Raw genomic sequence first — 23815 nt, 5'->3', positions numbered from 1 at the left:
GTTTGACACATAAAACCTGCCAAATTCGCTTTCAGATAGTCACAATCAGCGATTTTATGACTTGCAAGCGCTCACTCTGAGTCAACGCTCACGAATCATAAAATCGCTAATTGTGACACTCTGAAAGCGAAATTGACAGGTTTCATGTGTCAAACACATACTTTACAACCTCTTCTTTTAATTTACAAATGCAACATATCATAATAACCTCTCTTGATTTTATAATTCCGGAAAACATTTTTTTATAGCAAGTGAGTGGAAGCAACCCTGGACAAGACCAACAATTTAAAAGGACTGAACTTCTCGTTAATAAAGAATACTAAACTAAACTAAAAGGACTGAACTTCATTTTGTAAACAAACCTTGGAAGGTCATTTTGTCGCGACCAACAATTGAAATGGCCTTAACTCCATTTTCTCGCGAACCGAAGTACGCCAACGCAAACCTACAAAATGATCAGGTAGGGGAAATTCTCCTCTACCCGATTGTGTTTTAGACTTGTTACTAACATAATCGGGGAAAAAATTTCCCATTATTTTTTTCGATCAAAACTATTACAGAGTAATGAAATTGTTATAGGGTAAGGTCACTTTACTATGGTGGGGTAATGCTCTTCAGTTGTCAAACTGGCGTCCAAGCAAGAGGAGCACCACATCAAAATTTTGCACGTGCTTCGCGAAAATCCGAACTACTCGCGCCGGCCCATTAAGCACAACTCGCACTTAGTATTTCTTAATCTAGCGCAGTTTAGCACCAAACGGAATGTTATTATTACTGATGGCTTCCTAATTTATTTACCTTTCCGTATGTATCGTAAGATTTGATAATGAGAAACCAATCGTTGAGATATTGTCAAAAGTATATAACACTGCTTCTTGACGCCAAACTCGGCCTACGGATTCTAAACTCGGCCAATGAATTCACTTCGGCCTATCCGATGAAGATAAAAATTGATTCGGTCTTTTGTTTTTGGGAATAATGGGTGCAAACCTTCATATCACGCGTTCTCATTGACTTCGTTCCGTTGCTTATTAACTAAAGTATCGTAACAAACACAAAATTGACTTGTTAACTCTGAAATAATGGATTTTTTTGAAGTTTTCTGCTCGATAGGTCCAAAATGGGCGATTAGGCCGATTGAAGTGCACCCACTTTGATGTGATATCAAAATTAATTTTTGGCTGTGTGTTTTTATGTGGTTGTGTGTACTTTTCCTTTTCCTTTTCGAAATTTTCCAAAATTTGTTTAAGATTGTGTTGGAGTTGCCATGGTTATTGTATTTGATGAGTTTGTTCCAATTTAAAAACAATCCGCTTGTTTCCTGGCGGGATAACCTCAATCGCGCGTGATCCATTTAGCGGTTTTAGTTAGAACATAAGAAAAGCGATACTGTCGGCAAGGTGTGCATCCTAATGATGATGATGATAGCCCCACCTCTTCCCCTTATGCAAAAACATAGTTGAGTCTTGTGGATGATAAGACATTACGATTTATCCCAGGCTACTTACTATTGTCGAAAATCGTAACTGATAGATCTTGGGCGTAACGGTTCGCAATGTTTTAAAAAATAGGGCGCACGCTTGATCCAGTTTGGGTTACAGTATTGACTGCTTTCGAGAACATAATTTAATTTGAATAGCTTGTTTAACCAGAGCTTACACAATCGGTCATAGCTTGTTATGATAGTTTAGTTTTCGGATTTGAAAGATCGTCGATTGCAGTGGCTTGTTTATTGAGCAAAAAAAAAAAAACGCGGTGCTTTCATATTAAAGAGATTTTGGTAAAATTGCTTATTTATCGTGTATTTTGCGAAACTTGTCGTCAACGTCGGTACCGGGTTTGAAAGGTTACAACAAATCGAATAACGGTATGATGTGATATGAGGGGCTCGGTGGCCTTAGCACCGTTTTTGCTTAGTGAGCAGAACATCATGAGTCTAATCTCAGGCCCATCCACATTCAAGATTCGTCAATCGTTTTAATTGTTAATATGACTACATGTAGTAACAAACAAAACATCTTTTTAAATCAGAATTCGAACAGCATGTTATATAAGTGTATTGTAAGTGATGCAGAAACCATCTCAAACTTTGAATGAGCTCTGTAAATGTTTTCTGGCTACTTCTCAGATTCAAAGTTATATAAATGTGCATCTTACTTTTATAATACCATAACAAAACACGAAAAGATGCTAGATCGGTTTTCATAAAGGAGTTCAAATGATAATTCAGATGCCGCTTCCAGTACTTTTCAAAACATCGTTATGACGAACCAAATAGTGGCACCGGTGGTGTAGTGGTAAGCGTGATTGCCTCTCACCCCAGCGGCGCCGACGGGATGTTCTCAGGCATAACGAAGAACATTGTAGATAGTAATCCTAAGTAAGTCATCTTTCGAAATTAGTCTAGTTAGGAAGGTACAAACCTATCGCGCTAATGCCCAATTTTTTTAAATTATAATTTTATTTTCCAAAACATGTGATAAGACCGAGGGGGACGACTCTATCTACGATGCAAAAAAGATTGTGTTTTGCTGTGGCTAGCTGCGCGCACGCTGAGTAGATAGGAAGAAGATTTATGACGATTCTGAAGATTTCCTGCAAAAAGATGATGCGCGATGCAAATAGATGACCATAATCTACTTTTATAAGCTCCTCCTATACAGACGGCTCTAGATTGGATAATCGTGTAGGAGCAGGGGTAACAAGTCCAGGTATAAATATCTCAATTTCTATGGGCTATTGACCTATCGTGATCCAAGCAGAAGTTCAAGCAATTTTTGAATGTTCTAAAATTTGCTTGCGTAGAAATTATAGACATTCGAATATCTGCATTATGTCTGATAACCAAGCAGCACTAAATGCTTTGAAATCAGCAACATGTAATTCTAAACTTGTATGGGAATGTGCAATGTCACTCCAAAAATTAACCTGCCAAAACCAAGTGAACTTATTTTGGGTTCCTGGTCACTGTGGAATTCAAGGGAATGAAAATGCCGACACACTAGCTTGGAACAACACTCTCATTGCTAGGCAGTCGAAACGGTTTATTAATCCGAGCATTTCAATGACTAGCAAAATTCTTTTACTATCAAAGAAAAATCTCAGTATGTACACTGGTTTAATAACAGGGCACTGTCAATGTGAATATCACTTGGAGTTAATAGGAAAACTTCAAGATGACATGTGTCGATTATGTGGCATAGAAAAAGAAGACTCTGAACACCTGCTATGCTCTTGTACAGCAATCTTCAATAAGAGGCGTATTTTTCTGGATAAGGAGCTGAAAAAACCCTTTGATATTTGGAATTCAGTTCCCAGTCAAGTAGTGCTATTCATTTGAAATGTAATACCTGACTGAGCAAATGCTTTCGGTCAGTCTATGTCGGTCGCAATATTAAAACGGGGAATATATCACAATAGATCTAAGTACTGGTCGCAGTGATCAAAATACCCAACACGCAAAAAAAAGCTCCTCCTCTCGCTTGATTTTCTACCATGCGTGAGAACTTGATGGAAGAATACATTTTAGCCATTTAATTTTATTGGTTATTACGATGTTTTTCAAAACTTGTTACATAACCATTGATTTGTTTTATAACGCTTCGAAACTTGCGCTTTTTCAGTTGCATAAAAGAATGAAATGAAGTATTTTCAAATCTAATTCAACACTCATATATGTTTTAGGCAGTATGTTTAACACCTTTATGACAAGTTGTCATTGTCATTGACAGACTTTCACACGATTTTAACAAAATTGTTTTTCACAAAGTCACTGACAGACTTGGTCATCACAAAAACCTTCGTCAAAATCTTATTCATTTTTTCGTCAATGACAAAGGTTTACCTGGTTACCAAAAGTGTAATTTCGTGCATTCTGTGTTACATTATTGTTATTCAAGCAGTTCAGGACTTAGATGCTTGTTCATTTTAAGGGCTTCATGTAATAGTTTTGCTCAAGTCATTGAATTTCGTTACAAATAAAAATACAATAAAAAAATCTATACATGTTCGTCACTGACAGCATTCCCGAGCAAAGTCTGAGATCAAATTGAAATCTAAATTCGATATTGTGATTTCGCTGATAATGATTACTCAGGTTGCTGTCGTTTTGGTCGTTTCAACTGTTAAAATATCAAAATTGAGATTAAAAAATCTTCCTGTGACATCACATTGAAAACTATTTCTGCTATCAGTGAGAGCAAACTGAAAACTCAATTTGATATCCATTTTTCCTGTTGATAACAAAACAAGTATTCAATTTGATGTTATGCTAAGACAATGAAAACAAACCCACAACAAAATATTTTTGAAGAGCAAATGTACAGCAAAATGAAAACAAAATTTGAAATCAAATTTGTCAATTGCGTAACAAGGGGTAAGACAGCTTTACTCTGAGTTGCATGTTTGCAGCGAGTAACTCGTGAGTAACTCAATGTACCTCAAAATTTAATCGACGTGCATCGTTACCTTTTGGCTTACTCCGTTCATCCCTTCACATATTAGGCGTCTGTCTTGCTTGTAAACAATATATAATTGTTCAGACCGGCTATTGAAAAGATGTGAATTCCAGAATTTGTTTAGAAAACGGCTCCACCGAGAAGAACGAGAAATTGTTGCGGGAAATCATCGGCATATAACTGAAGAACGAAACATGCTCCGAATATAATAAATAATAGTTAAAAGAAAAACAAATAAAACATTATTTAAATCTTTTTTAAAGTAGTTATGTTAATCTTCAACAAACACTTCCGTCGACGGCTGCAGAAGAATCCAGGTGGTGTATCGCAGAAAGCGAACCACTTTACGATCATTCAGAAAGCACAGCAGTAGCACCAGAAGTGGGAGGATGTCCGCTCGCATCAGAACGGCGCCAGTGCTTGGTTCGTAGTTTCATCTAGCGGCAGGTTGTTGAGCGATGGAAATGGGATTGCTTCGACGTGCAGTGTACGGATTATTTGCCGGATCTGGAGTATTTGGTCAGGCGGATCGAGTTCTTCTACCAAATCGAGCCGGATGTTTCCTTTTTGTTGTTGTTTTTCGGCTTTGCACCTCCATATGTTGCTGTGATGCGATAAGTGAGAAAGCAAATGACAGTGATCTTGTTCGCTGAGCAACGTGAGTTACTCGAGGTGCCTCAAAAGCAACTCTGAAATTGCTTATGATTAGGAGCTGTCTTACCCCTTGTTGCGTAAACTGAAATCAAATTATGATTTCAGTTTGATGTTGATATCAAAACTTGATTTCAATTTGCTGTCATTTTGATGCTGGACTTTGCTCGAGTTGTCACTGACAATTGGCATGATTTGCCTTGACAATGACTGACCAAAGTAGAATTGTGGATATCACCGTGTATTGTCGAGATTTCTGATTTCTGTCGAGAGCACTGAAGGTAATAACAGCAGCTCGATGATAAATTTCGTTCCAAATGATGCATGCAATGAGCACTCATACATGGGATTTCCAGTGAAAAATAGATGTATGGGTGCTCATTGCAAGACAGCGTATATCACGTGATATACGCTGTAATGTGAACGGGGTATAAGGTATAACCAACAATCAATACGAAACTAACGATTTTAAATTGGCTCACCACTTTAGTAGCCTATTGGTCCCAAGCAAACGATTAACGTACCCTATTCTAGTCGAAATTCTAGTACTACGCAATGTTTGTTTTGATTCGCTATGAAAGTTTGGCAGATAAAATGAGGGGTTATTGGATTTTCCTATGTTTCGAGGGCTGATTCGACAAGCTTGGGACCGAAGATAGTACCAGAGGTGAGCCAAAAAGTTGAGCACGTTTCTTTGGGACCTATTTGTCTTAGAGTTACCTCTATGGTATAACAGTCGTTTGTATCAGTCTCAGACTCCTTCATATAAAAGAGGTGTTTCCTCTAATGTTTCTTAGCACGACCACATGATATTACAAATAGATTTTATTATTCCCCGTTCACATTACAGCCTATATCACGTAATATAGGCTGTCTTGCAATGAGCACTTATAAATAGGATTTCCAGTGAAAACTAGATGTATGAGTGCTCATTGCAAGACAGCGTATATCACGTGATATACGCTGTAATGTGAACGAGGTATTAGAATACCTCCATGTCCCTGGGCTTACTCGGTCGTCGTTTGTTGTGATGTGAGTGTAGGAATAATGTGTAGTATGTAATAATAATGAAATGTATATGTGTAAAAAATTATGATAATAAATAGTTCCATTTTCATTGAAGCTTCCCTTGCTTAAAAGTACCAAGCAAGCAGTTCGTCCGCAATCGCATTAACGAAGTTTCGCGAGATTCCGGATACGTTCTGAAAACAGATCCACGCTTATATCAACAATCAATACGAAACTAACGATTTTAAATTGGCTCACCACTTTAGTAGCCTATTGGTCCCAAGCAAACGATTAACGTACCCTATTCTATTTAGTCGAAATTCTAGTACTATGCAATGTTTGTTTTGATTCGCTATGAAAGTTTGACAGATAAAATGAGGGGTTATTGGTTTTTCCTATGTTTCGAGGGGTGATTCGACTAGCTTGGGACCGAAGATAGTACCAGAGCTGAGCCAAAAAGTTGAGCACGTTATTTCGGGACCTTCTGGTCTTAGAGTTACCTCTATGCTTATATGGCATTCGGTATTTGTCATACTCATATAAAACAAAAGAAATCCGATCGATGAGCTTTCCGAAGACAAGCTTTACGAAAATAGAGAATATTCTACTTTTATTGGTTCGGGTTGCGCCACGATAGCACTAGTGTCATAACTGGCACCACTGTAAATTAAATTCACTGAAAATAATAACAAGCTCTGCCCGCTCTAGTCATCATGGATAAGAGGTACAGATTTGATATTGACAAAAATTGTATGTAATATTGAAACCTACAAAAGCTTGATGAACTCTCTGTAACTCGATATTGAAGGGACTGTCGAGTTATAGAATTATCGAGTTATAGAACAAAAATCCAATAGAAAATCACCATCTCAGAAGCCATGAAAATAATTTTTACTATGGTTCTATAACCCTATATCGAGTTAGTGGACATCGAGTTGTGGACAGTTGACTGTATTATAATGTCATATCCATTACGTATTTAATGAAATCTTCAAAAACCACCATTTTTGATTGAATTTATTACATTATTATAGCAACAGTCAATACGAAACTAACGATTTTAAATTGGCTCACTACTTGACTAGCCTATTGGTCCCAAGCAAACGATTAACGTATCCCATTCTAGTCGAAATTCTAGTACTATGCAATGTTTGTTTTGATTCGCTATGAAAGTTTGACAGATGAAATGAGGGGTTATTCGTTTTTCCTATGTTTCGAGGGGTGAATCGATTAGCTTGGGACCGAAGATAGTACCAGAGCTGAGCCAAAAAGTTGAGCACGTTTCTTCGGGATCTACTAGTCTTAGAGTTACCTCTATGATTATAGTGCGTCAAACTAGGAAATAGGAAAATTAGTACGGCATTAATGATATCAAAAGTCATTTTTCTAATAAAAAAAAAGGTTCGTTTACTTATATATTTTTTCCTATTTTTAAATATTTCAAATAGTAGCACGCAAAATTTCAAGAAAATTCATCGAGCGTTAATTTTTTAGATAAACCTTGAATTTAATATTTACTTAACTGCATTAAATACGGCGCCTTCACGGTACTTTAGGCCAATTGCTCCACGCATACCCTTGTGTGATACAAAAATTGTCCAGCCTTAACCGAATTAATTCCTAGCCAACAGGGAATAACCGTAACTGTCGATAATTATCCACTTTACTCTACTTGATAACCACATACAACAATAACTCGTGAGTTCCTCCGGGTTATATGCATGGCGAAGGATACGGTGAGTGCCGTAAAGTTACTGGGAAAATTCTTCCTGCCATCGAAATCATTCCTATCACGTCAGTCGATTGTTTCGGAAGCAAGTTTATCTTTTAGGCCGTTCGAGACTATTTTTTTCACAAGTATGGTTATTAGCACAATTAAATGAAAATAAACAGAAGCTTAAATTAATGCTAAGCGATGAATTGTTAATGTGATAGGAAGAAAGTTTACTTTGTAATCAGTGAAAATCAAAAGTGAAGCAAGTAAAGTAATTGGTTGAAAAGTTCAAGAAACCGATTTGTTTTCCTTTTTGAAAAAAGCAGCTATTCGAAGGGGTGGTGGATTTGCGGGATTTGCAGTTTCCCAATCGAAGCAATCGAACGCTTAAATTTAGGCAAAACGTGAGACATTAGCTTAGTTTGCTCATTCAGCTGTGTAGAAGAAGAAAATTTTCCTTCAGCCACAAAGCGATCGATATTGGTCCCCCATCTGAAGGCACGACTTGTATGTATGGGAAGTAGGAACAGTCTATTGCATCAGGCCTCCTTGTGAGAGATCCGGCTTGAAGTGAGAGCGTGTGTTGGAATGTTGTATCCTACTGTCCTCGTCGTCGCTGCTGGGGTGCATTCGAGTTACCATCATATGCTCGAAGCGCAAAGAAGAGCGGTGAAGTGAGCTCCCACTGCTGCAGTGTGACAGGACCACCCACTGTGGGTGGCCCCGTGTTTTGGGTCGTTTTTCTTTTGACGAAAAAAGCGCGCGCGAAGCACAGCGGTGGATTTATTATTGGACGGAAAAGCGAATCATATGTTTACTAATATTGTGTTAAAGAACGATGCGGTGGCGGCGTGTTTTCAAGCGTCGGGAAATAATGGCTGATACAGACGTAATGAGGAGACATGTGACTGGGACTGCGGCGTCGTTTGAGAGCAGACGTCGCTGAGAATCATTGTGAGTGCAATAGAACTTGGCTTTTGAGCGAAATCAGGACCTTGTGTAGAGTCGTACGTCTCCGGTGAAGGGTGCGTATTATTTAAGACTTATTCGGACGACAGTGCCAGCAGTAACAGAGCGAGAAAGAGAGAATAATCGCAATCAGTACGGGGGAAAGGAAAAAGATGTCCGACTTGATGATTGCTAATCAGAGCGAGCATTTAAGTGATGAATTAAATTTTACCGCGTTTATCGATCTGTGCCGGTTTTGCTCGATCAAGAGCGGTCCTAGGCTGAACATCTTCGACAAGGAAGCTGAGCAGAGGCAGATATTGTTTAAGATAAGAACAATTTTGCCGATTGTGGTAAGCAGTATGGTTCACTTTCAACATAGAATTTAGAATTAAGTTATATTATACGTCAGACAACCTTAATTAATCCAAATTGGCGTGTGTTTGTATATGGAATAAATTATTGATATTTTAATGGCAAAGAAATGTTAATTATGAAATGGCTCTATTTAGGCCACATTTTGGAAAAAAAATCTTAATTGGTTTCATGTTGATATCGTTTGAGATTGATGAATTACATTTTTGTGTGTGTGCTCTCAAATACATGATGTAAATAATCTAATCGGAATAATTTATTCAATAAAATGTAAATCAGACTAAGGATATAGTTTATAGCTTCTATAATCATGCTGACTGGTGATTATCCATCTTCATTCATAAGCATCAAAATATTTCTCTGCTATTATACGGATTCATTTATTTCTGAAAGATACCTACGCACGCCATCTCATGTTAGAGATACCAGCTTGAAAATTTCTATTGCTAATGAATTTCACCCCTGTATTTGGAATGCATTTGAAGATGCGTCCAAGTGTACCGTTCCATCGGATGTTGCTCATGTTTCGTCTGGAGTACTATCGATTATTAATGCTGTACGACTGCAAACGTATAAATACGGCAGGCGAATGATTTTGACTCATCCCCCTATACTCTAGGCACTCATGCATTACGGGATACCTACTTGTGGGTTGAAAGGCATTCATAGAAAGGGTTTTGCAAATTAGCCTAGACAAGATGTAGAGAGATGAATATTTCATTGCTTGCAGTCTGCATTGGGACATATGTGGTATGCACGCATATAGGAAGTATGTCCTGGAAGAAGTCACACAAGTGGGGGTTCTATCGGAAAGTGTGAGGGCATGGCACATCATGCATCAAGCGGTCCGGCTTTGAGTTGATGAACGTAAGGTGTTTAAATTACTAAACAATGGTTTTGATATTGAACTACAGGGAAGATAAGGCTTAGGGCGAGCACTGCTATACATATAACTTGGATTGTTTTTTGCTGAAGTACTGTTTAAAACTGTTTTATAGTGCGTTCTCCACCAAACTGGACTAATAAATCAAGAGCAAATTTTCATTAAGTCGAAAGTAACAAAGGTAAACAAAGTCGAGCTATCAGTGTCAATCGATGCTCCTGCTATTACACTATATACTGTCCAAATATAGGATCACATCCCGTTTTTAAATTTATTTACCAGTCAAATTGCTTTTTGACGTAATCACCTTCTGATCAAAATATTTTACGATGTTACTTAAGTCACCCAATTTCTATGAAATTGTCGTTTGTCTTAAGTAACAACGCAGAGAAACCCGTGAAAAGTGTACGTTCGTCGTTTCGTTTTCTCATTATTAAAATGAATAAACCGAACTGTTTGTTGCTAAGATGATTTCGGTAGTCCTAAAATGATGAATGGGCTGCAGGTAAGGAGACGTGATTGATAATTCTCCCGGATATCCTGGTAAATACAGCATTAGGGGCCACCAAATGACTTTTGAATCAAAAACCATTATTTTTTAGCATGAAAGCTAGCGATATGCTTTGTATGATTCAAACCCTGCTTAATATGTTAAACATTGCTATCACTATGAGATTATGTGTTCAATTGGAAATAGGAATAACTTTTCGGTCATTAATACAAAACTTTATTTTTCTCGGATCGGTGCGAATGTTACATTCGACATAATAAAAATTTGCTCTTGAAATGTGTTTTTGCACTTGTATATAAAAGTGTGATAAAAATGCGTTGCTTACTTTAATGTTCTAATTTCATGTAAAACAAGCAATTAATACGCCGTCTACAACCAGACGATTTTTTTTTTTCCTTTGGTTTGTTTTTTCCGTCGATCTTGTTTTCCGTGCTGAGCACCAATGCTACCGACGTGCCAGGAAGGCAGCTCTCACACCTGTACCCTACCTATCGACCCATCAACTCATGAACCGGGGACCAACGGCTTTACTTCCCATCCGAAGGAAGGCGTGATCAGAGATGTTATGCCTCAGAACATCCCGGCGGCGCCGACTGGGATTGAACCCAGGCCTGCTGGGGTGAGAGGTAATCACGCTTACCACTACACCACCGGCGCCGTTCAACCAGACGATTACGAAATCGTGCATTTTTTTTTTTAACTTTTTAACATTAACTATTAAACAAATATTTCTTCTTTTTAAATTCATACATATTCATCTTCTTGACTTTGGAGTGAGGGGTATGGAATTTGCTCACTACGAAGGGGTCCTCCCTTATTATAAATTAGTCAACTAATATTAAATCCAAAAAAATCACACACATCATTAAATAGTCTGCAATATTTTTCGAGCCATGTGGTGCCCGGAAATTCAGAAGAACATTGATGTCCCGAAGCAGTCAATATGATTACTAATCAAGTCAAAAATAATAAAATAATAGAGCAGTACCGTCGTGGCGGGCTTATTTGAACACTTTTTCGGTGTAAGCAAACTTGAGCATGTTCGCATGACATCAATAAAGTAATTAATAATGGGATGTAGTGTATGCCCGATGATGATTTCTTTATGATGTCTAATAAAAAATATAGGAACGATCAAGATTGATTGAAGAAAATTTTCGCCATATAGCCATCAAACCGCAGTCGGGAATGTAAACAGGCAGGCTACTTTGGACACATGGTAAATGTCATCTGTTTTGATAATTAAATGCACTAAATCAATCGACATCATAAACTTCATCCAAAAATAAACCAGGGTTCTTCTTCCTCCTAGCATTTCAAGCTAATTGCTTATCTCATATTAGCTTATTGCGTGCTTTCAACTTAGTATTCTAGATTTGCTTCCACAGTTATGAATTGAGAGCTTTCGATGCCTGTACCATTTTTGCATTAGTATAATTCTGTGGCAAGTAAAATCATACTCATGCCCAGGAAAGTCGAGAAATTTTCCAACCTGAAAATTTCTAGATCGGACCGGGAATCGAACCCATCTCCATCATGGTCTTGCTTTGTAGCTGTGCCTTTACCGATTTAGTCAAGGGAGGCCAAACCAGTACAAAATCCAACTTCAGATCAGTCAAATTACTGGTTCAACAGAGCTTTTAAAATATCATAATTTTGTTTTAAAAAGAGAGAGAAGGATTAGTAATTTCCATTTAATTCCACTACCTTATTTTTTATCCTTGACAGATACGCGTCAATGTGCAGATTTCTTCAGTGTCTTGTAGTAATACTTGACTGAAGAAAACATCGCATTTTACCGAACATTTATGAATCTAGGTACAGAGGCGTCTCGTCCGCTTGTGCAACCTAATTGAACAGGTAATCACCCTCAGCTCAGTCAGTAAAGGCACAGCTAAAAAGCAAGACAATGCTGGAGATGGCTGGGTTCGATTCCCGGTTCGGTCTTGAAATTTTTTTGGGTTGGAAAATTTCTCGACTTCTTTAGGCATTATAGAGCATGATTGTGTTTGCCACACAATTATTACACACATTATTACTTTTCACACACATTGCTCAAAACAGTAAAATTCATTGAGTCATTTTCATATGAATATGAACTGCCATCTTCCTCATCATTCACTGCCTCGTGAGAGTCTGAATGATTGAGAAGTAAACGAGTCACTGACAGCCGAGCATTCAGTCAGTACCTCAGTCAGCATGTTTATTCTGCCGTGATGGTACCCAATACTTGTTTTGAATGACTGAGAGTACATTTTGTATGGAAAAATTACTCAATTACATGCTGTGTGAGCGAAGGAAAGCGGTGTAAGTCGCCTGCTCGTGAGTGACTGAATGTTTTTGTTGGCTCTTTCATTGCCTCGTCCTTTACCGTTTGTACAAACGCTCTGCACAGAGCAATAAGGTACTGCAGTGTGACGTCACAAATGAACTCAGTGTTAATCGGTTGAATCTTTTCCACAGTTCAGTGGTACTGTCTACAAGCGCTTACCCGTTTTTTTTTCGAAAAAACAAATTCTAAAATTTCCGAATTTTAACTTGAAAACTGTTGAGGAACAGCGCGGTGAAAGAATGTTGTTCGTAGACCATGCAGAAGTGTGGTTTACATCTCACTGCAGTCTGAAAAATTATCGACAAAATCTACCCAAGAAATAATCGACTAAGTCCACGTAAACAGTACCACTGAACTGTCATCAGATTGAGGTTAACCCCGACGGTGCAAACCTACACGGATAGAAATCTCCTTATATCTTTTGGCAAATTTGTATTGCTGATTACTCATGTATAAGTCAATAAATAAGCAGACGCCTTGCAAAAAGTTAATGAAGATCATGTGTCAAATGAAATGTATAAGCGGCCACACCCGTCACACCTGGTCACACATACCTTTTATGCATTCTTATAGGACCTATGCGGTTTGTTTTATGGAATGTATAAGGCTGTCCCGAAGAAACATGCTCAAGTTTTTGGCTCAGCTCTGGTACTATCTTCGGTCCCAAGCTAATCGATGCACCCCTCGAAACATAGGAAATTCCACGAACCCCTCATTTTATCGGTCAAACTTTAATAGAAAATCAACACAAACATAGTGTAGTACTAGAATTTTGACTAGAATGGGGTACGTTTATCGATTTGCTTGGGACCAATAGGCTAGTCAAGTAGTGAGCCTATTTATAATCGATAGTTTCGTATTGATTGTTGTTATGACGTACTATAAAGGTAGCCTATAGGAATGAACCGAAAAAACGAAACGCTTAAATTTTTGGCATTACAATTCGCCTAAAGGTATACTTAGTATACAGGCTGTTTGGTTCCGTTTTTTACATATTTTCAGGGTAGATAGGGCTCCTAAAGTTATGAAAAAATCCCCATGAAACATAGGGTCGGAAATGACTGCTAAGTGAGTTATTCAACTTTTTATGTTTTTTTGTATTGCCAACTTTGGTTAGCTATATTTTTTTAATGTTAATGTGGTTTTCTGATTTCAACATACCAAATGAAAGATTAATGTCTTAGCTATCAATGCTTTCTAGAAAAGAACTCGATTAAAGTTAATTATCATACATTAAAATTGAAAAGTATGTTGAAAGTACCGAAAAAACTGGTGAAATTTCATACATTTTAGTGTTTTTAAGTTGAAAACTTTCATTTCTGTTTATTTAGTTGTTCTACAAAACATTTTCCATGCAGTTCCCTAGATTTGTGTGTTTGGTAGTAACCTTGTAGGCTTTATGGTTTCTTCGTAATTATTGATTTAAAACAGCCATAAAAACTTGTGGCGTTTTCTTAAAATGCACTATGGCCACCCTATTCGTTCGTACATTCGGCTGTTGCAGTGGACTACGCACATGAAAATTTGGTAGAATGTTATTGTAAATGTTGAACTACATTCTTAACATTCGATTACCGCACATCTCCTGCGCCGAAAGAAAACATAACTGCGGAGATGTTTCGCGGTATCGAATATTGCTCAGTCTCAGCAGAAAACACAACAAGAGACACCGAATCGACGAATTCTTAGAGCGGAAGGGAGAGAAGTAGGTAGTGGTAATAAGTCGATGTCCTTTTTATTTCATAGCACTCGCAGCTCGGCTGTGGTGCTGTTCGATGGAGGAGTGTGGAGCTCCGCTGCTTCTGCATACACACTTAGATTTTTTTTACAGGAGTTAGTATTTTTACTGGATTTTTGGATTACTGACTCGGTTAAAATTCAAATGACTGTTATTCGTAAAGATTGGATAAAATCGATTTATTTTTATTTTTCATCATTACACGGGGTTAACAGAAGTTAGTCGGTAAATTTTGGTAACACATTTCTCAACTTTGAATTTTTCACAGATTTTTTTTAAATTTGACCGAAGAGTTCCGCAATTCAAAAACTCGGTAAAAATTACTGACTCGATAAGTGTGTACTGATGTATAGTTGGTGAAGAGGCTAGCATGTGGAGGGTATTCTCGGGCTAGTGAATGCCACCCATCCCCACTTATAATTCAGTAATAGACTATTTATTCATTTCTGTTTGATATGTTTACAAAGTTTGGCAAACAGAAATGAGCATTGCAGTGTAGTTACCAATTTTCCAAGTCATAGACTTCAGATAACTGTTCAAAGTCCCAGATTTTGTATAACGGAATCGTGAACAAAAAAAACCAAAGACCACTACACAGCAAAAAAATAATTTTGATATCACGTCAAAGTGGATGCACTACAATCATGTCGAAAATATGGTGTAATATTACTTGCTAAAAAGGACAAAATTATCATTAATACAATGCATGAACTGACATTACGCTGCTTTTACTGCATTTGTTTATTTATGTGGTTATAAAAATTACATGAAATTTTCGACATGATTGTAGTGCATCCACTTTGATGTGATATCAAAATTATTTTTTTGCTGTGTATGACAAACGTGATCGGTCTGAAGGGATCTTTACATAGAAATTGTTTTAAGGTAATACGATTCAGAACCTCGGGCTCTGGTTCCACTTCGCTTTTTCCAGGAGTCCATTATCTGCTACCGGAAAACATACAATAGCAAAACTGTGATGACAATTTAGTGCCTCAAATCACAATAGTGGCCGAGATCAACTCCCTAGAAAACTCGAAGTTCACGATCACGTTTGTCATAGTGGTCTTTGGTTTTTTGTTCATGATTCCGTTATAAAAAAAATGGGACTTTGAACAGTTATCTGAAGCCTATGACTTGGAAAATTGGTAACTACACTGCAATGCTCATTTCTGCTTGCAAACTTTGTAAACATATCAAACAGAAATGAATAAAGAAATGAATTATACCCATCCCGGGTGGCATTCACTAGCCCGAGAATACCCTCCACATGCTAGCCTCTTCACCAACCATACATCAGTACACACTTATCGAGTCAGTAATTTTTACCGAGTTTTTGAATTGCGGAACTCTTCGGTCAAATTTAAAAAAATCTGTGAAAAATTCAAAGTTGAGAAATGTGTTATCAAAATTTACAGACTAACTTCTGTTAACCCCGTGTAATGATGAAAAATAAAAATAAATCGATTTTATCCAATCTTTACGAATAACAGTCATTTGAATTTTAACCGAGTCAGTAATCCAAAAATCGAGTAAAAATACTAACTCCTGTAAAAAAATCTAAGTGTGTATGCAGAAGCAGCGGAGCTCCACACTCCTCCATCGAACAGCACCACAGCCGAGCTGCGAGTGCTATTAAATAAAAAGGACATCGACTTATTACCACTACCTACTTCTCTCCCTTCCGCTCTCAGAATTCGCCGTTTCGGTGTCTCTCGTTGTGTTTTCTGCTGAGACTGAGCAATATTCGATACCGCGAAACATCTCCGCAGTTACGTTTTCTTTCGGCGCAGGAGATGTGCGGTAATCAAAAGTTAAGAATGTAGCTAAACAATTACAATAACATTCTACCAAATTTTCATGTGCGTAGTCCACTGCAACAGCCGAATGTACGAACAAATAGGGTGACTATAGCGCATTTTAAGAAAACGTCACAAGTTTTTATGGCTGTTTTAAATCAATAATTACGAAGAATCCATAAAGCCTACAAGGTTACTACCAAAGACACAAATCTAGGGAACTGCATGGAAAATGTTTTGTAGAACAACTAAATAAACAGAAATGAAAGTTTTCAACTTAAAAACACTAAAATGTATGAAATTTCACCAGTTTTTTCGGTACTTTCAACATACTTTTCAATTTTAATGTATGATAATTAACTTTAATCGAGTTCTTTTCTAGAAAGCATTGATAGCTAAGACATTAATCTTTCATTTGGTATGTTGAAATCAGAAAACCACATTAACATTAAAAAAATATAGCTAACCAAAGTTGGCAATACAAAAAAAAACATAAAAAGTTGAATAACTCACTTAGCAGTCATTTCCGACCCTATGTTTCATGGGGATTTTTTCATAACTTTAGGAGCCCTATCTACCCTGAAAATATGTAAAACCCGGAACCAAACACCCTGTATATACTCATTCATCGCCAAACTATTCTTCAGCCAGAAAAGGGGGGGAGGGAGATCGTCTCTTTGTTGCCAGCTCACGGGAAACCTATGGACGAGTGCACCGATGAATTTGAGTTCATGCACTGACAAAAATTTGAGCGGGGAAATGTTTACTAAAAATGAACACTAAATGTTCATTATTAATGAACATTGCCCCGCTTTCCTCCATCAGTACATGAACTAAAATCCATCGGTACAGTCGTCTATGGGCAGTGTTGCCAGAAGCTTTCGTTTTCATTCAGCCCGTGCAGGGTGGCCAGACCTACAGATTTATCGGTAGTCCTACCGATTTTTGGGATGCCTACCGATTCACAGACGAAAGGTTAAAAACTACCGATTTCTCACTTTTCCTACCGAGAAGCACAGATTTTTAATAATCTTGAAAAATGTTCAATACCTACGTTCTGTTTTCCATGTAGTCTGAATAAAGCTGTCCACGAGGCAGTTACGATCAGCTGACTTTTTTGTTTACCAAGAACTTTTGACAGATCACAGTAGAACTGGTAGTTTATCCTCATATGAATTACTGCTTTGTTTATGTTTACATTCAGCACCAATAACACCAGATCTTTCACATACTCTAGATTTCTAGCTGCCAGTACTGATAAACGTCCGCCTCTTGGATCACATTAATAGCATTAGAATTTGAAATATTGATTTCGACACGTTTAAAGTAGAAGAACTGAAGGAAAGTGTATTGTTCCTTCCTCACTGGTTGGTGTTGTCGGTTCTAACGTCCAACGTCTGTCACTGTCTGCAAAAATATCTAATAGCAATTACCTTGCATTGTCATGGTCATCTGGGAGAAGGCTCGCGTTTTTTTCTCGAGTGCATGAACTCAAATCCATTCGTGCATTCGTTTATACGAGTGTCTGGACCGGTCATGTGTTTCCATTCGTTCTCCGAGAACGAACCATTAAGTCAAGGCAATTTTTATACCTACTACAATACTTATTTTCTGTTGTATATTTTTAACAATAAATACAGCATTTTGCTTTTAATTAGAATTTTGTAGGATAAACATATACTGAATGAAACTACATGCACCAATTATTTTTAAATTGAGATATTTATATTTATTTTCGAAGATCAAAAACAATTTTGTTGTAAAAATCACAGATGTGTTAGGTGTGGTAGAATCGAAAAGGTACTTTGGGTAAGACTAACCGTTTTTGGAATTCAATGTTTCAATATTATAACAGAAACCGTAGTGTGAATACTAGTGGACATAACGAGAACCTAGGATCGCATTGACCATACCCAGACATTTCCTGAGTATCCTCGGGGAAGAGGTCAAAACCTAGCGCGTTAACCTAAACTTATTAATTCTTGGTAAACTATTAATACAACCGTCTATCAATGCATACAAGAAAAAATATAACCTACATTTTTCAACAAACAATTATAGAAATGGACTAATAACAGGATCGTATACATTTTTGAAAGTATTGTACTGTTTCTGCGCAATACAACCTTAGGCAACTCAGTTCATAAAATTCACAGAAAATTTTTCAGACGACTGCAGAATCAGATACGTTACTGACCTTGCATATCTTTTGCTATAAAACTGTAAGAGAATCGCACAGTTCGTCTGTCTTTGCACGGAAATGAAAAACTGTTAGAATTTGATTTTGAACCAGTATTTTCAGATTGGGTGAAATTACAAAATTTTCCATATAGATTATTTTTTTAGATGTGTAAACCGGACGATTAGCATTGTTATTATGTGCTCCAATGAAGGGTTAAACAAACCATATTAATTTTCAAGTGGTATCTCTTTAAAAATGATGATCGATGTTTTCTGATAAATATTATAAGTTGAGTAGATTAATTGATGTATCTTCCACCCTTTATCTTATATTTTGCCGTCAGATAAACAAGGAGGATTTTCTTCCGAAAAAAATTTGTGAGCGCTGCGTCAATAAAATTGAGCAATTCTTCGACTGGCGATCCAGCTGCGTACAAACTGATGCAATATTGCGTAATTACGCTGATTCAATGCGAGTAGTTACGGCTACGATAAATTTTCAGGTGAGTTGTGGTAAGATCATCCTTCGTTACCCTCTGCACAGGATACAAGAAAGAGGTTACTTTTTAAATTTTCCTTATATATCAGGACGGTACGGTTAATATTGACAAAATGACACCAGCTCAGAAAAATGCATATCTGGAAGCGCACATGGCAGTGCAACAGCAAATGATGCAAGCTGCTCAACAGATGCACCAACAGCAGCAGCAGCAACAACAACAGCAACAACAACAACAGCAACAGCAGCAGCAGCATCAGCACCAGCACCAACAACAGCAGCAGCAGCAACAACAGCAGCAGCAACAACAACAACCGCAACCACCCCTTCAGTCACACCACGGATCATCTCGGTCAGCGAAGAAATCCAAACCCAACAATCACGACAGTCAACCGGCACAGTATCATCACCAACAGCTTCAGCAGCAAAGTCTGCAACAGCAACACCACAGCCACCAGCAAGCCAATAATTCGATACCAACTGCTACTACTAGCGGTACTATCAATACAACCCACTATGCGAATACTATCAAAGTACCGCAGATCAACACTAGCTCAATATCGAATTCTACTAATACCAGCACTGCTGGTGGCGATAGCAGTACCTTCACTGTGCCGGACGACGTGGGTATGGGTTTTGAAGGTGGAGTACGCGTTCTTCAAAGTTTGGGGAATTGGTACATCGACAACCGCACAATTTCTTGATTATATCTAATCGTTATATCAACTTTTTCCATTTTCCCTTGCTGGACAGGTCACCGGAGATACCTCCAAACATTCCTCGACCAAACTTAATTCCCTTTACAGAACCTTACACTGAAGGCGGATCAATGCATCCTGCGACACGGTTGAAAGCATTGCAGCAAGTTCAACAAGCATCGTCTAAGAAGAGCACAGCCAAACCGAAGGCAACTATCATTAATACGGGTCCACCGAAGCCGGTCTTCGAGTGTACAATCTGCGGGAAAGGTCTAGCTCGGAAAGATAAACTGACGATACATATGCGAATCCATACAGGGGAAAAGCCATATATCTGTGAGGTTTGTGATAGGGCCTTTGCACGAAGGGATAAATTGGTGATCCACATGAATAAGTTCAAGCATGTCACCCCAACTAACATCGCTCCTCTTGGAAAACGCCAGAACCGTGTGCCTACGTTAGGTTTGAATCATGGCCAAGAATACAGTTTTTTAACAGCATAAGCATAACAATTAATTTCTAACTCTATTTATAGTTAAAAAGGAAGAACAGAAAAGCGAAGACAATAAGCCAATACTGATTGATCATCATGCCTTAGCTACGCAAACTTTGACCACAGTGGTCAACAATATTTCAGCTCAACAACAGCAACAACAGCAGCAGCAACAACAGCAACAGGGTCAACCACCTGGGCATTTAACCCAAGCTACCGGCCCTCCTGGACAACATGGGCAGCAACAATCCAGTGGGCCATCAGTTTTAGGAATGAGCATACCTCAACATCATCATCAGCTGTCTTGGACGTGTGAGTTATGTGGTAGAATGTTCCAAACACGGGAAGAATGGACGTTGCACGCCAAGAGTCATCTGGAGGTGAGTGTGTGATATTATTTATCTGAAGTTGATCAACACATTTTTTTTATGTTTTAGTATTGACAGCAAGCAAGCGGTACTGTGGTTCTAACAGGCAGCAGCACTGATAATAATAGTATTAATAGTCACAGAGATAAGAATATTCAATCTTCGCCGTCAATTCCATCAAATCAGGTAAAGTAATCAGCGATGATTAAATTGATGTTTAAAATTCAAAATGTTATGTAAAGCAAATTTTGGGCACTGTTACTGGATCTCTTGTGGGGAGAGCTCATTTATAGCACGAGACTCCTGCCATATGGGATGTTATTTTTTTTCTGGAGGAACATAAAAAAAAACAAAAGAGGATCGCTAAACCTTTCACTGTTTGAAAATATGATTATTTACCTTGCGTTTGGCACCTGTTTGAAAATAATTCACCGAGGGAACCCGAACAACTCCTAACAACAAAACGTAAACAATGGCTTTATACGCATATTTCTCCAGAATCAAAACACACCCAAGCGATCTAACACCAGAATCTGGTAAAACAAACTTCCTTTATCGAATGGTATTGTTAGTTTGCGTGGGTATATTTTGAATCTTGATAAATTTGCATTTTAAGCCAATATTTACGTTTGGTTGCTCCACCTATTTCAATTGTTGGTCTAGAACTATGTTTCTTAAATAATTTTTTTGCCACATAACTCAATTCCGTTGAAAGCGAGGTTTGCATGGAACATTTAATTATAATGCAATGAATGATCCCAGTGCAGAAATTGATATTCTAAAACTAATTTAGGACCTTTTTAAAATAAACTAAATAAAATTCAGGCAACTAAAGAGGCATTCAATGTAGCTAATAAACCAGCATATTTGGAGATCAGTGATTTGATCTATAGTAGTATTTCGCGTGTCCTTAGTTTAGTGCATTTCGTATTACTCCATCACTATTGAGAAATGATGAAGTATTCGATTTTTTTACAGTTGTCATTCTTGCATTTATCGCAAGGAACCGACTCTAATTGAAAGGTCCTGCTATTTACCGTATGCGTGATAATGTTTGCACCATTAAGCAATGACAAAATTAAAAAAAAAATCGCAAAAATTTCGCTTTTGAGTTTTTTTATTTATTCAAAGGGGGATGTTTCTCAGAGTCTTGAACTATGTTAATCATCGATCATGCTGCAATTACGGCCTCCACTCGCTTCCGGAATGCACGGCAGGTTCTAATAATGTAGTCTGGATCCATTTCTCTCCAGTTACGGGTCAATGTTTGTCTGAGGCTTGCTGTACTCGGGTGGCGTTTAGAACAGGCCTTGGTTTTCATGACGAGCCATATTGAGTAATCCAGCAGATTAAGATCGGGGCTGGATGGCGGCCACATATCTTTCGCCCAGAACGGAAGATGTTCCTGCAACCACTTCTGAGTTCGGTTCAAGGTGTGGCACGGAGCCCCATCTTGTTGAAATACAACATTTGGCTTCGGACCGTACTGTTCTTTGATCCACGGAAGAACATATTTACTTAAAATTCCGATGTAGACCTCCGTGTTGACCTTGTCGCCTTCTGGAATAAACACCGGGTCCATTTTTTTGCCATCGGAAGCCAATTCAAGCACCATAACGCTAGCAGTGCTTGGTCAGATACACATTCTTGTGCTCGCCGGCCACGTCTTTTACCGGAAGAGAACTAATACACCGGTTGGTTCTGGAATTTGATACGGGATCGACGGTAAGAATGCTCTCGTCAGTGAACAGGATTACCGGATTTTTTCGCTTAAGGAAGTTCAAGATTTTCTTGCATCGTTCGTAAAGTCACTGATCCTGTGTTCCTTTGCTATTTTCCTTATTGAACGAACTGGATTCACCCGAATCTTCCTTTTGATAGCAGCGATAGCCCTCGGAACCCGAGCTGACCTCGGATGACCTGTGGCTACCTTTGCGGATAGTTGTCCTTTCTTTTCTCGGTCTAAAAACCTTTTGACGGTCCACCGGGACACTTCCATGGCGATTGAAATGTATTTTTGCGACATTTGCACGTGGGACAGATCACGAATACGCTGCCACTTCGTCATGGTGCAACTGTCAAACTAAGTAAATCATTTTCTTTTATACACAGCCTACTACGGTATGAGCTATACGTTACGTGCATGCAAAGAAAACCAAGGCATTGCACAGTGGTTTGAATGCTCAATATCACGAACTTTTTTATTTCCGCCTTCAATGTCGGTTTTTTCACTATGATGTCTTTAAAAGAGTTTTTGCATAAAATAAGGCGCAAAGACTAGTGATAGGTTTTAATTCGGAACTCCACCACAGGCGGCGCTGCAAAATCTAACTTTTTACATTTACAAGATAGGTATGCGATGTCTTCAGCAAAGTTGTAGATAATTTTACTACAAAAATCTTTGCTGAACACACAAATCTTCTATATTCCTTAGTTTTTGAGATACGTAGCGTTTAATATGACTGTTCAACAAAATTTAATTTTTTTCACTTTTTATAACATATTTAAAAAACTATAGGTTTTAGAAGACTATAATCTTCAACAAATATATGTATTTTATCAAAATACAAAACTTTGTTAAAGACGTCCAAAAGGTATCGATTACACAGACTGAGTTATTTACAACTTTAGTAATTTTTTTTACATATTTTGTGCCCTCACAGACAAAAATCCGGCAAAATCCGGCAGGTGAATCTTGAATAGGATGAAAGCTTGTTCAAAAGTGATCTCAAATTCCATTGAAACATTTGTCCCTTTTAGTATCCTCGTTGATTGTTTTGTATTTTTAAAAGGTCGTTCCGTAGTTCAGTGTCAGCGCGCATTTGTCAAATACTGAATCAAAGTAGGCTCAGTGATAATATAACAAAGTTTGGTCACACATTGACCGGTTTTGCAGCATTAAACGCATATTCCTTAGAAAATGTGAAGGTTATTTTTTCAACATATCAGATCTCAAAAGTGAGAAAAGCATGTCTTTCAAGAATGAAAGTAAGTACAACCATGTAGTTAATAAGGTATTCAGTGTTAATTTCCAATTCATGATATAAATCAGTTATCTATGGAAGTTATTTGTTTGTGACAATTTCAAAAATAGATTAAATTATAAGTTATCAAATAAAATTTCAGTTGAAATCGACAGGCGAAAGCTTTTTAGACTGTG

General features: G+C 37.8%; 1 protein-coding gene across 2 annotated transcripts in view; it reads left to right on the top strand.

Moving 5' to 3' along the window:
- Positions 1–7924: 7924 nt before the first annotated feature.
- Positions 7925–23815, top strand: part of LOC135712485 (ras-interacting protein RIP3) — a 28006-nt gene continuing 12115 nt past the window's right edge. Inside the window, exons 1-6 of one of the 2 annotated variants that reach the window (XM_065235427.1) lie at positions 7925–9131; positions 18942–19100; positions 19186–19772; positions 19850–20256; positions 20330–20667; positions 20725–20841. In XM_065235427.1, the coding sequence (XP_065091499.1) occupies positions 8952–9131; positions 18942–19100; positions 19186–19772; positions 19850–20256; positions 20330–20667; positions 20725–20730 (1677 nt within the window). In that variant the 5' untranslated portion in view covers positions 7925–8951 and the 3' untranslated portion in view covers positions 20731–20841. Of the gene's footprint in view, positions 9139–18941; positions 19101–19185; positions 19773–19849; positions 20257–20329; positions 20668–20724; positions 20842–23815 lie in introns of both variants that reach the window. The other variant, XM_065235428.1, reaches the window with a different exon arrangement.

The sequence above is a fragment of the Ochlerotatus camptorhynchus genome, unplaced genomic scaffold (genome assembly GCF_037179485.1).
Source record: "Ochlerotatus camptorhynchus isolate MF236.1 unplaced genomic scaffold, CSIRO-AGI_Acam_v1.1 ptg000485l, whole genome shotgun sequence".
Lineage (NCBI taxonomy): Eukaryota > Metazoa > Arthropoda > Insecta > Diptera > Culicidae > Ochlerotatus > Ochlerotatus camptorhynchus.
The sequence above is the reverse complement of the archived record's forward strand: the minus strand, read 5'-3'. Positions and strand labels throughout refer to the sequence as shown.